At 36.7% G+C, this 15,782-nt stretch overlaps 1 protein-coding gene across 8 annotated transcripts in view; it reads left to right on the forward strand.

Moving 5' to 3' along the window:
* SRPK2 (SRSF protein kinase 2) overlaps positions 1–15,782 on the forward strand; it is a 141,423-nt gene that overhangs the window by 92,624 nt on the left and 33,017 nt on the right. For all 8 annotated transcript variants that reach the window (XM_064656770.1, XM_064656767.1, XM_064656769.1 and 5 more), the window contains 4 exons: positions 3,692–3,843; positions 10,640–10,748; positions 11,281–11,368; positions 11,487–11,574. In XM_064656770.1, the coding sequence (XP_064512840.1) occupies positions 3,692–3,843; positions 10,640–10,748; positions 11,281–11,368; positions 11,487–11,574 (437 nt within the window). The remainder of the gene's footprint in view (positions 1–3,691; positions 3,844–10,639; positions 10,749–11,280; positions 11,369–11,486; positions 11,575–15,782) is intronic.

Here is a 15,782-nt window from a genome sequence, read left to right on the forward strand (position 1 = left end):
GGCAGTAATTAAAAGACAAAACATGCTGATTAGTGTTTGCTAATTTTTGTAATGTTTCTTTCAAGACAGTCATAAGGTTTGTCGTTGTAGCCTGTGGAGATGGTCAGTTCTCTGCATACCTGCTGGCAGAATACTGTGAGTCTAGAAATGGTGTGTCATCTTCTATTAATTAAGTGTTTATGCTTGGATGGTGATGAATAACCTAATGGTGGTAGACCACAGAGTACCAAGTGATTACTTCAGAAAAAAAAGGAAAACAAATTTAATATTTATTACTGCATGTATGTGTTACCTAAAGCATATCATTACATAACAACATTTTAGGAATAAGAAAGAGTAATAACTTGAAACAACACAGCTGTTGAATAGCTTGTTATATTATGATAGTATTTGACAATTGTATTTCTGAAAAGGAAATGCAGGTTACATACTTGTTTATTGCTCACAGCTTTCTTAATGACTGGATTTTTAGTATAAATGATGTTTTGAAGTCCACTTACAAGAAAAAATAATTCACATTTTCACAAACTCTATACTGGGAAAAATGAAATCTAAGCTGAATAAAATACATATTCATGCCATAAACTGCAAATTAAAACATTGTTGGAGCATTCATCATAGCTTATCTTTGTGATTCAATAAAGGGGATACTAAGAAATGGCAAAACTGGAGCACTCTCATTGACTGATGTCCTACCTAAAACTGTGAAACTGTGTACTGGCAGAAGAGCATGATTGGTGATGCCAGGATGAGTTATTCAACTTGTAGGCAGAAATTAAGCAGCCAAGTCAAGTGTTGAAAACTTGATCTTTACTTAGACCCCAGGAAAGTAAAAGTGAACAAAAATGAAAGAACTATAAGAATCTCTTGCTAAGAATCCTAAAGTGAAGTTAAACCCCAGCAAAATAAGGCAAGAGTGCAGAATTAGGAGTCAGGCTGGTATAACTTAGCAGCATTTTTCTTCACTCATCTTTCTATACTAATATTTGATTTTTTCAAAAGGTGCAAGCGAAGCTAAAAGGGCAAATCAAAGATTTTCCTCAGTTTAAAGCAGTGTTTTGTTTTTTGCAGATAAAAATCATAAATAATTCCAGAAGGAAATAAGGTAATATCTTTCCTTCCTTCCTGATGTGCACAAAGGAGAGTAGGAAAACACTCCTGAATACGAAAACCAGCTAGGATTGAAGACAGGAAAAAAAAAATAACCCTTTTCAAACCAAAATCAATTACAGTAGCTTGAGAAAGACTCACAAGCAACCCTGTCTTCTTAACCTATTTCCTTAGGAATAAGTTTAGCCTTTTTTTTACAAATCTTGTGTTGTACACTTCCTTTCTCTCTCATAGGGAGATTCTTGGTATGACTTGATGTTTATTTGAAAATGAGTGACAAAATGTTTGAATGTCGATTCCAGAAATGCTTCTGATTCTCTTTAAAATATTGCTTTTATTGTGTGAATAGAGTAAGTAGTTGTTATCTTTAAAGACAAAATCGGCACGATTTCAGTGGATTTTTGAACTTACAACCCCTGTACTGCATTTGCCCTACTCTACCCTGGCCTTTTCTATAGTTGTACCATCTCATGTGACCAAAATAACACGGATACTTGTGGTCAGAATAAAGTAAAATGATGGTACAGCAAGGAGTCCAAGCACTGTGTTTCCTGACACACAATTCTTTCAGATATATTGATGAAGTACAGACTGTTTTACTGTGCATTCTCCTTCTTGCTCATGGAATCATTTAGGCTGGAAAAGACCTTTAAGGTCATCGAGTCCAGCTGTTAATTTTTAATTTTTAAATGTTCTTAGTTCTTGATCTGTGTATCCAAAATCATCTTTAAGGTTTGTAATTGTAGATCCTTATATGATAATTCGTTTAAGTAAAGATTTCTGCCAACATCAGACCAGGCATTGGTGTTGTCAGCTTGCTGACATCATGAAACCAGGCTGCTGGAGGGCCAAAAATCTGGTTTGTAGTAAGAGTAACTGGTCAGAGAATCTGCTGCACCTTCCTCTTGTGGTTGGCTTGCCTTGCTATGTACCATATAGAGACATCTGTTGGGAGCCAAACAGGAAGGCAAAAACCCAGCATAATTTATGTAAGTAGGAGCACGTGCAAATATATTTATCGTTTATCCTACAAATGGATCCCTTCTCTCTCTTCTATTCTGTTGAAAGCTTTATGTGGTTAAAAATTATGTAAATTTATTTGTTTGGTTAGATTTCTCATAATAACTTAGTTCAAAATACTCCTTCTTAAATCTAACCATTTATTGACTGAAGAATTTTAGTATCTGGGAGGGGTAGCAGGCACATAAATTTGGAGTGCTTACAACTTTCAGCGATGTCCTTTAAAGCGAAGGCATAACAGCAGCTGCTGTGCAGGTGGTGAATGTTGCCAGTGGAATTTATTTATGACCAACTGCATTCCCTTCGACACCAAATGCTCTGTCTGTCTGTCCTGAACAATTGCGGTGTTTAAAAAGAAAAAGGGGGAATTATGAGGAAGAGGACTTAGGAGTGGGATAAATGCAGTTTTCACTCATGATCAAGGAAGAATTTGAATTTTCTTTCTACGTGCTGTAAAATTAGGTTTCTGGTTTTTTATCATATGATTGACAAAATACTGTTAATATACTCTTTTTCAGACATGTTAGATTTGAAGTAGATATAAATTTAAGCAGCTTTCGATGGTACAGATGCTTGAAGTTACTTTGCAAATGTATTTGGCAAGTATATATTTTTTATTTGTAAGAAGAATGAATACAAAAAATAACATCAACGTGTTTGCAGAAGGCTTTCTAAATTATTTGACAAACAGGTACACTTCAACCCTGGACTTAAGCGTATTGAAAATACTCAGTTTCGAAATACGAGTAGTTCTTAGGTGTTTAGAAATACCAGGTACAGCCTTAGTCAGAATAGGATATAAAATATAAAATGTATTTCACTTCTTTGGTTGTTTTTTTTCTAAAATGGAGCTGCAAGACAGAAGAACATCTCTTGGCTGGCGGTGTTGGGGTTTGGTGGTTTGACTTTGTTTGGTTTTTTTTTATTTAGCACATCTTAAAGCATATGGTGTATATGGTATCTTAAAGCATATGTTCTGGGAATGCATCATAGGCTACTTAGGAAGAATAATTTTTTTCTCTTATTTTGTAATAGCTCTTTTGTATAGTACTTTGTATACTGATACAGCTTTCCATAGTCTTAGCAGCAGCTACAGATGCAGAGAAGTGCATTAAGGTTTGGGTCAGTGTCCCTTGAAGATTGTTTCTCGCTCTGTATTAGTGAGATCTTTCTTACTTCAGCTAGCAGGCAGGAGCTTTTCCATAACTTGATATTCTTTGAAAAGTATTTCTTCTCAGTTGTGCTCAAGAAGATGTGTCTAATGTCTCATTTGCTTGTCAGGAGTTTTAAAAGCTTGTCATTATCCGGTTATAAACGTTATGTATCTTTTCCAAGCTGTGCCAGCGAGTAAGTCCAAATTCACTTGAGACCTGCTTTTGGTTTGGTCAGGTGCCTCTCTGTCCACGCCTCCCTGTGGTCCTATGGGGGATATGAAAAATGGCAGTGAGGACATGAGATGCTTCGCTGGTATTTCCCAAAGCATTTTTTCATCCCCTCTGGAGGACAGGGTGACCCCTTTGAGGAAGCTCTTTACCAAGTGTGGTCTCTCTTCTATTTTCAGGCCAGAGCCTCAACAGAAAGCTCCCTCTGCACCTCCACCTCCACCCCCGCCCCCACCTCCGCCCCTGCCGGAGCCCACCCCACCAGAGCCAGAGGAGGAGATTTTGGGGTCCGACGATGAGGAGCAAGAGGATCCCGCAGATTACTGTAAAGGTGTGTGCAGTTCACCCCTGTCGGTGAGGGTGAACACTGCAGTGCGAGTCTTAGTTACGGTTCTTGGGAGATTTTTAAAGAGCTGGTCTTTAATTATGGAATTTATTTATACTAGAATTAGGAACAACTACTCATTTCAGGTCCAGATGCATAATTGTCTTCAGCTGTAGTTTTTTACTTAGCCATAGCTTTATACATTTTGTAATAAATATACAAATACCCCATCCCTGTTCTCCTCCTGATGTCCTAGTTAAAAGAATAGAGAAGAAAATTTTCTTGACTTATGTGAGTTGTAAGAGAAACAAAAACACCCCAACCAAGACAAACAACCCCTCTCACTCCAAAAAGTTCTAAAATGCCTTGATGCCTTTAACATTACTTACATTTATTTTGTGAACTGTATCTTTTTTTCCTCTTCTTTTCTTACCTGCACTATCCTGAGATGTTACATGATACTCTTCCACCTGCTGTCTTTCACAGCCCTCAGCATTGTCTGAGGCTCTCTACATCTTCATTTTATCTCAATTTCCTTAATTTCTGTATTTGCTATGTTAATTTTTTAAATATTGTTAAATGCATAAAAGTGTGACTGCAGTACAATAGTGTCGATACTTACGTTTATTTTAATGTCACTGCTAAAGTTGTACGTCTGTTCCCACTAGGGTAAAATGTATACTGTACTTAAACAAAAAACCACAAATAACAGGTCTATCAACTCTGGGTTTTCTATTGTTGTAGATTTCAAGAATATGAATATACTTTAGGAAACTAAATTCAAGTTTTATCACTTCAGATTAATGCTTTTGAACAGCCGAAAAGCACTCTATGCACACTGACTATATCTGGTATTCTGTATTCCTCATACCAAGAAACAGTTCCTATGTCAAATATCATAAAGTCTTACTTAATCAGGAGTTTCTGTGTAAGCCTGGAGATGTGCTATTTTAAGAAACCTTTCTACTAGCCTGGAATTAGTGTTTTGTATTTCCAGATTTAACAGTGGAAAGTGACTATTTCATTTTGGTGTAAAAGTTTTATTAATATATGATATTTCAAATGTGTAAGTGGCTTACAAATGCCAGTAATGAAAGCCAAAACCAGCAAACTCCAACTAACTGTTGAAGTCTGCAGCAGGGAAAAGAAAAACCTGTCACTAAAGCATGCTCAGGTGTTTTGTTTTTTGTTTTCTTCTATTATTTTTGTTGAAACACATTTGCTCCTTAAGATAACTCTCTTGGTATCTCTAACATCTTCCATCAGTGAGTAAGGATTTGTTTAAACATCTGTTTACTTGTAAAGTCTGTATTTCCTTGAGATTAAGCATTTCAAGGCCCCAACTTAATTCTTTCCTGAAATAGGGGCTGCGTTTAATTTCAGACAATCCATTGTTGTCTCTGTTCCAGTATCTCTTGCAAAATGCCACCATCTGCAAAAGCTAGATCACAAAACAAAAAAAATAGTCATAAGTTGACAGCCTGCTTATGAGTTACCTGTTTAACTAGAGCAGGTCAGGAGTGAGATCTGTATGCTTTTAAAACAAACTGCGTTACACTAAGAATACTTGCAGGCTTCCTGAAAAATTATATGCATAAAAGTTCTTCTAAATTTTTCTGATCCTGAAGCTTTGAATTTTTTAAAGTGTATTAAAGGTGGTTCACGCTTTGGTTGATTTGGGATGTCATGATTGTTATTTGTTTCTATGAGAGCAGCACTTTTGTTGTTCTGGTGGATGATTTACCTGTTTTCTGACCCTAATTTCTTGTAAGACTGAGCAGTACATTTCCTTCTTTTAGTCTACTGGGGTTCAGCTGACAGGAGGCTCACTATAAGGTTCTGAATTGAATGGGATTGGGATGATCTGGGGCTATAGAGACTTTCTGTTTGTATATTTTATATTCAGTATAGGGAATGAATAAGATATTTGGTAAAGAATTCCAGGGGTGGCTTTTAGATACATTATTTCCATTATTTTTGAGAGATGTTTTATTAGTTTGAATATCTTTTTTCTGTTTTGGGTAGCCTAATCTGTATTTACAGGGTGGTAGGTAAAGATTTGGAAATTATTATTTATTTCTGGAGTGTCTCTTTTATTCCTAATTTTATCTTCAAGATGGCAGCCTTCCAGGGTTTTTGAGTGAAGCTCAGAGCATACTTCATCTCTTCTCAACCCCAGTCTGAAATTTCATAGGAGGGCAATTTTGATGAGGAGTATATAATTAATCTTTTAATGAATTTAACATATGGCCTGTTAACTTCCTGTTGAGTATTTTTGTTACTAATTTTATTTTTAAGGGTATGTTACTGTGTGCTGGGCTTGCATCTTGACCATGTAACATGATGGTTAGTAAATAGTCACTGTAGTTTTTTTAATCAGGAGGTTGGATCTATTTGAATCAGCACCTGATGTGAAAGACAGCTTACAGCCATCTGTGTAAAACAGACTAACCTCTGTTCCCTGGGGGCTTCCCCCAGAACCTGTTTAAATCTGTGGCATGACTTCTGTTTGTATCACTGAATTTATATTAAATACTTCTCAAATATTTATTTGTGTAAGGAATGGAAATATCCAAAGTCCAACTTCATAATTTTTCAAGGGGTACTTAGACAGTGAAGTTAGTTTTTCTTCTTCTATGTAAAGCCTTGAAACACTTGGCGAATTTTTTCAAGAGCCTGTTGTGTCATGGATGTAATTGGAATTTTTTGCTTCTCTGATCATCTTCCTTGCCCCCTGGAGATGTCTCCCATTCATCCCGCTCACAAAGGGAATAATTCCCTATACAAACATAGAACGAGCCAGCTACAATTACCAATACATTCAGGAGGCATTCAGGAATAATGATCTCATTTTTCTGACCCTCTTTCTTGCGTGCATGTAGCTAGCTAGCTGTGAGAGACTTTTTTTTTTCCTGTGTGTGCTGCAGTGAATAGTACAACAGGTTTTTTTTTTTGTTACATTATCAGCAGTACCACTTATACATTGTATATTTTCCAATGCCTGTGTTTTTTTCCCAAAAGTACGTAATTTTTCCCAAACAGTTAATTTTTCATCGGTATTTTCGTGTTACTGTTTTTAGAAATAATTTCTGTGTCCCTAAGAACTGAAATAATTACATTCATTACATTCAGGATGACAGCAGTTTTTAAAATGCATTTGTCTGTGTTGCTACCTGATTGTCCACAACCCTGTAAGTGCACATGTCACTGATATGAGTGATCAGGGAGTAATGTGTACAGGAGTGGTAACTGATTATTTCCAAAACTGCTCCTGTTGTGGCTTAGGGCAGTGGAAAGTATCTTCTGAAATATATATACTCAGAGAATATGCTGCCACTGTTGGCATCTGTCACATATGCTGGTGCATTGCTATAATTAGTTGTGACTGGTGTGGGGACCAAAATAATGTGGGTTTTACATATATAGTATTGTTATGCTTGCAACACATAGAGTTCACTAAAATAACGTATCAAGCCTCAGTTTATTAATTTGACTTTGGTGTCTTTGATTTCCTCTGTATGGTGTTTTCTTTTCTGTCTGTGATGGGAAGAAATTATCAGAAGTTTTTGATTACTCTGAAGCACAAGTATGCCAAAAGCTGCCTTACAAGGCAGTTGTTCGCCTAAACTATTCTTAGAATCATGTTTTTACCTGTATTTAAAGTCTTCATCGTTGAGTGTTATGCTAGTAAGATGTTAAAAAAGCAACTGTTTTGCTCAGTGCAAAAAAAATTATTTCTGGACATTGTTTTGTATACTCGAAGGCCCACATCCTTCTGGCAGTGAAAAAGACTGAATGAATTGTGAGTGCTTTACATCTGAAGTCATTTGACTGTTAGAGAATGACTTAATAGAACTGGATATTTAGAAAAATTGTCAAGTGTTCCAGAAATAATTGTATTGGTGAATTTTGAAATCTGTTTGCAAACCATAGAGAGGTATTAAAATTAGGTGTTAAAATTTATTTTTTTTTAATTCTATCTGTTTGCAAAGAAAAAGTTATTATATAGAGAATAATGTTTCGTATGTCTCACTGTTTTCGTGCAATGATAAATGCAGCAAAAACTCAGTTCAGAAGAAATGATCCTGTGATGGTGAATTATGTGGAAGTCCCTTACATAAATTTTGGTATCAGGTCATCAGACTTGATTCATTTCACAAATGCAAACCTTTTCAGTAATGAAAAGGTAGAATTTCTCTATGTTATCTTAACCTTCCACTCTATGATTTCATAATTCTGGATAGAGTTTTTTGGAAAAAATTTACCAAATAGTAGAATTTTCTTTTTTTGTTTTAAAACAGTCAATAGCTGTCTTAAATAATGATTATATTTATCTAGATTGTTAAATATCTTCATCAGCTATTACTAGAAGGATGGTTAAAAAGACAAATTAAAATTCTAATTTTTCTATCAGTCTGGATTCACATATGTGTGTTTACTCAGCAGAATTTCTCTAATAATGAAACTGCAGTAGACTTGGGCTTCATATGTGGCTCATACTGTTTCTTTTTGCAAATGGACAGCATAATAGTCAACACTTACTCTCAGTAAGTCCATGTCCCCCTCCTTTCCGGGAGAGTAGAACAGGTGAGGTGTTCCAAAAGTGATCTGGTTTTTTCTTTGGAAATAAGGAGTTCCCGCTTGGCAATGTGTGCATCCTTACTGAGGTTGGCACAGTAGGAGGTGTCTTTTTAGGTTGCTAGGTGAGTTGCCCTGGCAGCTTTCATGAACACTTGCTTCCCAGTGATGGAGGAATGGGGAATTCTTCCCCTGAGGGCAGTCCTGAGACTTAATCCTAGTCTGGATCCCTGTGTCTCAGTCCCCCTGTAATGCCTTGTACTGTTCCTGGACCAGGGCCTTCTTTTTGCTTTGCACTTTTTTATCTGCAAATGTTGGTGTCTGTACACCTAACGATTTGTGAAATGAAATGGTGTGTGTCATAGTAAGCATGCAATTCTCATGGGTTAAGAGTATAAAGATTGTTCTTATATCAGGGTCTTCATAGATTTGTGCAGAATTCTCATGGAAAAGATGTAACTTCCTCACCTTAGTGCCAGGCTAAAGGAGCTGAGAGTGCTCTGTCCATGCTGCCTGTGCACATCAGACTCATTCTGGTGCCTGGTGGGCAGGGAGGGAGTGGGGACTTGTGCTGCCCTTCTGAAATTGTTGCTTGGCTCAGACCTGCCCTGCCAAGACAAACACTTGTGATTGCTGCTTCCCTGATGAAGCAGGGTTGGAGCTGTTGGAGTCTCTGGCAGTGGGATCATGTGTGGGAGCCTGGGCAGCTGCAGCCATGTTGGGTGGGTCAGCTTTGGCTGAAGCTATGAGCAAGCCTCCAAGTGTCTGCTGTTTGCTAAGCTTGAAGTTACACCTTAACATACATAGATCAAAGCTGTGTGTGGTTTAGAGTTTGTTAGACATACCAACATCTAACACAATACTTTATTTAAGCTTTATCTTTTTGTTGAATATGTAATCTTTTAGAATTCTATTGTACAGTTGTGTTAAATTTATTAATCTGCTATGGAAGCATTTGAGAGAAGTTCATAAATAAATCCTTGAGCTTCTGTTAAGGCAGACGATGTTATTAGCAGGAAAAAAAAATATAAATATATCCAGATTTGACATCACACTTCCACAGATAAAAGGAGATAAGAGAGACATCCTTGTTTCAAATCCAAGGAATTAAGTTATAAATTCACATTGTTGTCTTAACTGGGTACCAGTTCTAACAAGATTTTCAGGGGCTTTCAAAACAAATATAGCAACTTAGATTGCATTCTGAGGTTTTCCTGATTCCAAATGGAATAGTCAATAGTGGAGGATCCTGCCAAAGGACAGCTGGGCATGACATCGTGAAGGACCAGAAAGAGACAAAGTGATTCCTTGACAGCTGCTCTGAGTCTGCTGCTGGTGATGTCCTGGAGGGTTCATGGTGCAACTTTATTATTTGTTTGCAATTTAGGCAGAATTGTGGATGTTATTGTTGGTGTGTTAAGGTCTGAATAAAAATCCTGTGTGATCACTGGCTTCCCTGTGTTTGACTGGGAGGAGGAATGCCTCTTAAGACACAAAGGAAATAAAAGGCTTCATTACACCTCCTTACACTGTCTGAAAACCTGAGCTCCAGCCTGCTCTGTCCTGTCGGCCTTTCTGTCTCATGGGACTTTGGAGGACCTGTGTAGTGGTGGAATTTAGGACTGCAGACTTTAGTAATTAAAGAGCATTTCAGACAAAGCCCATAGCTGCCTGCTCTCTCTTCCTCACTGTAAAACCCTCAGACATGAGAAAAATGTGTTGCTTCTGTGGGTCACGAGCCAAGCAGAAGAGCAGGAATAAGGTCTGCATTGTTCTTAACATTTTCTCAGGAAGTATTTTATTGCTGCTTTTATTACTAGAAAGCAAATGGGAATTAAAACAATCTCTGTTGAGATTCTGCAATCATCCAAAGTATGTTGATTGGAGAAGCTTCAAATACGATAAAGAAATAATGTAGATCTCTTCTGTACTGTCTGTGAAGTGGAAGATAAGCCTGAGGAAATACAGAACAGATGGTAATATTACCATAAATAAAAGCCATAAGAGGGAAGGTTGAATAAACTCTACAGTAGTTACAGGACATGAGTTTTTTCCCTCCAGGCCAAGCAAGGCAGAATTTTTGACATTAAAGTTTTCTTTAGATTTTCTATTTATAGTACAGGACAATTTGAGAAGGAAAATTTATGGTACAAGAATGACTTGAAAACCTGGGAATTATTGTTGTTTTCTGAATGTTCTTTTTCTACTCATTTTTTCATGAAAGGAGGCTATCATCCAGTGAAAATTGGTGATCTTTTCAATGGCCGGTATCATGTTATTAGAAAGTTAGGATGGGGACACTTCTCTACAGTCTGGCTATGCTGGGATATGCAGTAAGAAAACTATTTATTTCCATATACTTTTTTTTTAATATGTTACTTTATTTTGTCTGCAGTAACTTTTGTTTTACATGCATGATAAAGTTTTGTAAATGTTTGCTATCGTTTTATGCAGAGAGATGACTACAGTAGTATTTTGATTAAGGGTATAGTTTATAAAAGCTCTCAGAATAAATGTAATTCTATTTTTTTTTGACAAATTAGCTTTGCTTATTGAATTCTCGTGTTTTGAACATGCGAGAATAAGCTAATGTTTTATATCTGTTGTATCTTTAATAAAAAAATATAATATACCTTGATTAAATGATAAAATGTATAAGCAGATTCCTCTTTTAAAGACATTAGCACCAAGACAACAAAATATTCAATAAAATAGTACTGTTAAAAGTTCTTGTTAAGTGTAATTTCGGTATTTTCTGTCAGAATACATAAAACTATGAAATTTTCTATTTAAAATTTCCCAGCCTTCAAAGCATGTTTGTATTAGCTCAGTGTGTATGTTAAAAATGTTTCTGTTCTTTTCAAGGGGAAAAAGGTTTGTTGCAATGAAAGTTGTAAAAAGTGCCCAGCATTATACAGAGACAGCCTTGGATGAAATAAAGTTGCTCAAATGTGTAAGTACCACTCTTGCAATACAGTGCTCAGTACCAATACTACTAATAATAATCTAACTAATTAGTATTTTAAAGTGATTTTTTCCCTAAAATGTCAGTGTTTGCATTATTGGTTTAGGTTCGTGAAAGTGACCCTAATGACCCCAACAAGGACATGGTTGTACAGCTAATCGATGACTTCAAAATTTCTGGAATGAATGGAATTCGTATCCTTTTGAAAACATGGCATCTTCATTTAAAATGATCTATTAGCTCTGGATTTTTTTCTAGTTAGTCTTACTGTAAATATGTAAACTAGAAACGCCAAAATATAAGTAGATGCAAAGAGTAGTCCGGTGTGTAATGCACTCCCTGGAGTGAAAGTAGCCTAGCTTTTCTAAACACAATGCAAAACTAAAAAAAAAAAAAATCACACGAATCCTGTCATGGTGTGGTAGAACTACAGATAGTTTGCTTTAAAACTAGAGTTTTAATGAAAACATTTGTGATAACTGAGGCTTACAAGAAATATTGTTTTGTTCTAGACTGGTAAAGTGTGAAGAAGCTGGTTTCTGTTTTCTTGTGGGAAGTGGGAGGATGTGGAGGTTCTTGTCTTGTTCATCTTTTGGCCAGGTGTTAACCTTGTTTTGGAAAAGTTGTAAAGCTTTACCTTCAAATGCTTCCTTTAAAAAAAAAAGGAGGGGGAGAGGAAAGGAGAGAGGCAAAGTAAAATATGACTGAATATTGTTCTTGGGGAAAATTTTGGGTCTGTGAATATATTTGATTTTAGAATTGAGCTAAACTGAGTTATCCTTGCTAATTAGATATTTTAGCAGCTTATTATATTACTGTGCTTTCATTAAATTGTTATAGCTGGTATTTATGTGTATGCTTATTGTGTTTTGGAGCCCTAATAGCAGACCTCATTGTTCATGGTGTCATACCACCAGACAGAGACAGTTCTTCCTCTAGAGAGCTTCATACTGCATTTTGGTAATGTGCTTTCAATCTTCAGCAGATCAGATTGAGGTGGCTTTCACCAGCTCTCATCTTCTAGGAGAGGAATGTAGGTGACTTCTCAGTAAATGTGAATGCTCACTAGCAAGCATCCTTCCAGAGAAAAGTGTGCAGCAGTTTTCATCTCATTCATCTGTCTCTTGACATTAGTTATGGGGCCTTTGGGTATGTGGTGAGTGAGAATGAGAGTGTGGGGTCAGGTATTCTCAGTTAGAGACTGGTGTTAACTCCTTTTCCCCAGTTTGATGTGTTCTGTGGTTGCATCAGTGGTCAGCTGCCATGGTAGAAAGGCGCTTAAATGTAAGTGAAGTTAGTATAGTCTGCTTTTTTCCCCCTGAGTTTTATTATCAAATTATAAAGAATTAAAATAAACCATACAGTTGCTAGTAGTCATTTCAAACTGAATATAAATGGTGATCAAAGAAATTGCTTAACACAACAAAGAACTCTGGGTCGGATTTCTTGATACTGCTGTTGTGCTACCAGAAAATAGGTTTAATTTATGAGTTTAGATACTTATGAAGAAGTAATTTATAAATACCTGTATTTTGTCTAACTTCACAAAAATATAATGTGGCTGAAGTACTTCACGTCTTCAGCTGACAGCTGTACAATTGAGGAATAACTGAAGTTATTTTTAGAAATCAAAAATTTCTATTTACTGTTTTTATTGTAAAACTCTATTATGAAGTAGGGAATCAGAAAATGCATTCATAACTATACGTAGAAATAACTCTTACCCATTTATCAGAGCAGTTTCCCAGTAATGTTCTTAAATTCTTGCTAAGATTCACATGTATGTATACAACTGTATTAAAGGTGAGGACCATTTCTAAGTGTGAAGAGTAGATTTTGTTAGTGGTAATATTTTGAAAGCATATCCAGACTTGTATCTTTTTGAAATATAGCACTTAGGTTGACAAAGCCAAAAGAGATCATGTGCTAAGGGTTCAGGTAGCTTTGTATTAGCAGATTAAAATTGGACACCTCATGTTGATTTATTCTATTACAGTTTTCATGTTGAAAACTCTGACAGTATAGAAGTTTTATTGTGGAAGGCAAATGCCCTTGCCTTACTGAGAAGTAGATTTTCCAGACAAGTACCAGAATACAGGATGAGCTGATACTGGACTCAGATTTGAATTGCAGCTGTCTGAAGGCTGCCAATGAAAATAGGATACCAGGTATCTTATGCATCCTGACTTATTTGAGCAGTGGTTGGTTGCACTGATTATTTGATCAACTCATTTTTATCTTCTAGAGAAAATAATCTTTGGTGCATGTTCTCTTGGGAGAGAGCAAGTAATTGATTTTAATGTTTTGTTGCTGTTTACATTTTTAAAATACCATGTCGGTGCTACATTAGTGTCATTGAGTTGAACAGGTTGAGAGAAATAGAGTAATTTAAGATTTTTTTCCATGGTCTGCTGTTTCCAGCTTCCTTTGGGCAAGTCACTAAAGATATGTTCCTTGACTATAAATTAAAACAACATATGCTTCTTAGAGGCTTAATTATTGGTTATGGATTACATTTAAAAGTTAAAGCAAGACAGAAGAGTGGTGGGTGAATCCTTTGGATGGCTAATATCATGAAATATCATGGATCCTTCCAAACAGGGAACATTATCAAGAACCAGTGTAGAACAGAGCTGGGAATGTGCAGAGCCATTGGCCTGCACTGTGTATCTGCAAACAGTCATCTTTCTCCTAGGAGCTGTAATAAGTGTTTATAAACAGAGGAATTCTAATAATGTGTGTTATGCTCCATTAGACTGAAAATTTTTTAGTTACCTGTGTATTTTAAAAAGATGGCAGTTACGATTTTGTCATGAAATAACAGAATTCCAGAACTTGGGCACTTTGGTGTTTTCAGTAAGGTAGATTATTATGTTTGTTTGCACTGGATATTTATTAGAGCCTTAATAAAGGTTCATTTGAGTGTAGCTTTTTTTAAGTAAATATCAGATAATCACATAATGGAACAAGAATTTGGAGAGACAAGTGACACAATAAAGAAGGAAACATTCCCACACCATCAGACATTATAATGATTGTAATAAATGTATCTCCAAAGAATATACAACATTAATTAAATGCCATGGCACCTAAATGCTCCCAATCCAGAAGCAGCTGAAATACCTCCTGAAGTCTTTTGTGTTGGTACTAGAGCCTCCTTTCATTTAGCTTAACTAGCCTTTAACCCTCACCTAAATGCTGTAGTAATGTGTGTTTGTAGATAGATAGTTACAGGTAGGATTTGAGTCAAGAAGGAACAGCTCTCAGTACTTAAGCCTGTCAGCTAGTTAATGTTATGTTTGCTCTCACTTTTGCTGCTTTGCTTCGTTTTCCCCTTTCAGACATCCCCATACTGCTTTGACGAGCATTCCACAAGAGGCATGTCCACTGAGCGGGTTTATTTTTGCTGGAGGACTTTTTGGACCTACTCACCTGTCAGGATGTTGGTGCTGTAGGAGGGTCCTAGGCTTGCAAGGCTAGTTTCCTAATAGTTAATGCATAGCTTTTCCCAGACTCTTGGTTGTGGACAGTCTGGCTTACAGCTAATGTTTTTGAGACCAGGATAGTAAATCAGACAACAGTCACATTTTTGCATGCCTGCTCCCAACACTGAGCCTGCTCTGTGTCTTCTCCCCATTCCAGTTGTCTCTCCAGTACTGAGTGTGCCTTGACTTTGTCAGAGTCCTCCCAGCAAAATGTTGCAGTCTTTTTTCGGGTAGACATCACTTCTCTTTCTTGTGACCCTCGTTCTTTTTGTCTGCCTCTGCCATTACTCTTACATCTTATTCTTGGTGCCCTCCTGTTTCAGTCATTCACTTCTCTGCAGCCCTTTTTCTTCTGGTTACTGGCAAGGCTTAACACTTCTGTAAGTGTGAGGAATGGCAGGAATGTGCATTGAAGAGTCTGCAGCAGCAGTGGTCTGAAGTACTGTGGGTGGATGTCCTAAATTTCATTTCTGAATGTTGCAGTGTCTTGCCTTTATGAAATCTGTGTTGCTGTAGCTTTGCAACTTCGCTGCGTGGGCTCAGTTAATAAGCCTTGCAGAGCTGATGTGCTCTGCTCATCCTTTATGAAGGCTGGGTGCTCTACTAGTGACTTCTGTTTATTGTGGGGTACAGAAGCCAAGACTGTTTCCTCTTCTGAGTGAACAGAATTTTGTAATGTTCTAAGTAGACCTGATTGGTGTGATTGGGAAATGACTATTCAGTGTCTCCTCTAATACAGGAATTCAGGAACATGAAGCGAGGTGAAGTTTAGCAGCAGTTTTGTTACAGTTCTTCACAAGGTGCTTTGACCAGTCTTTAGACCTTTTACCTTTGCTCTAATTTCAGTATAGGGAATGTGGATTTTAAAACTCGAGTTATCTTTATGTGTGTCAGTAGGTACTTGAGAAGAATGTAAA

Source organism: Pseudopipra pipra, chromosome 5, assembly GCF_036250125.1.
Source record: "Pseudopipra pipra isolate bDixPip1 chromosome 5, bDixPip1.hap1, whole genome shotgun sequence".
Taxonomy (NCBI): Eukaryota; Metazoa; Chordata; class Aves; order Passeriformes; family Pipridae; genus Pseudopipra; species Pseudopipra pipra.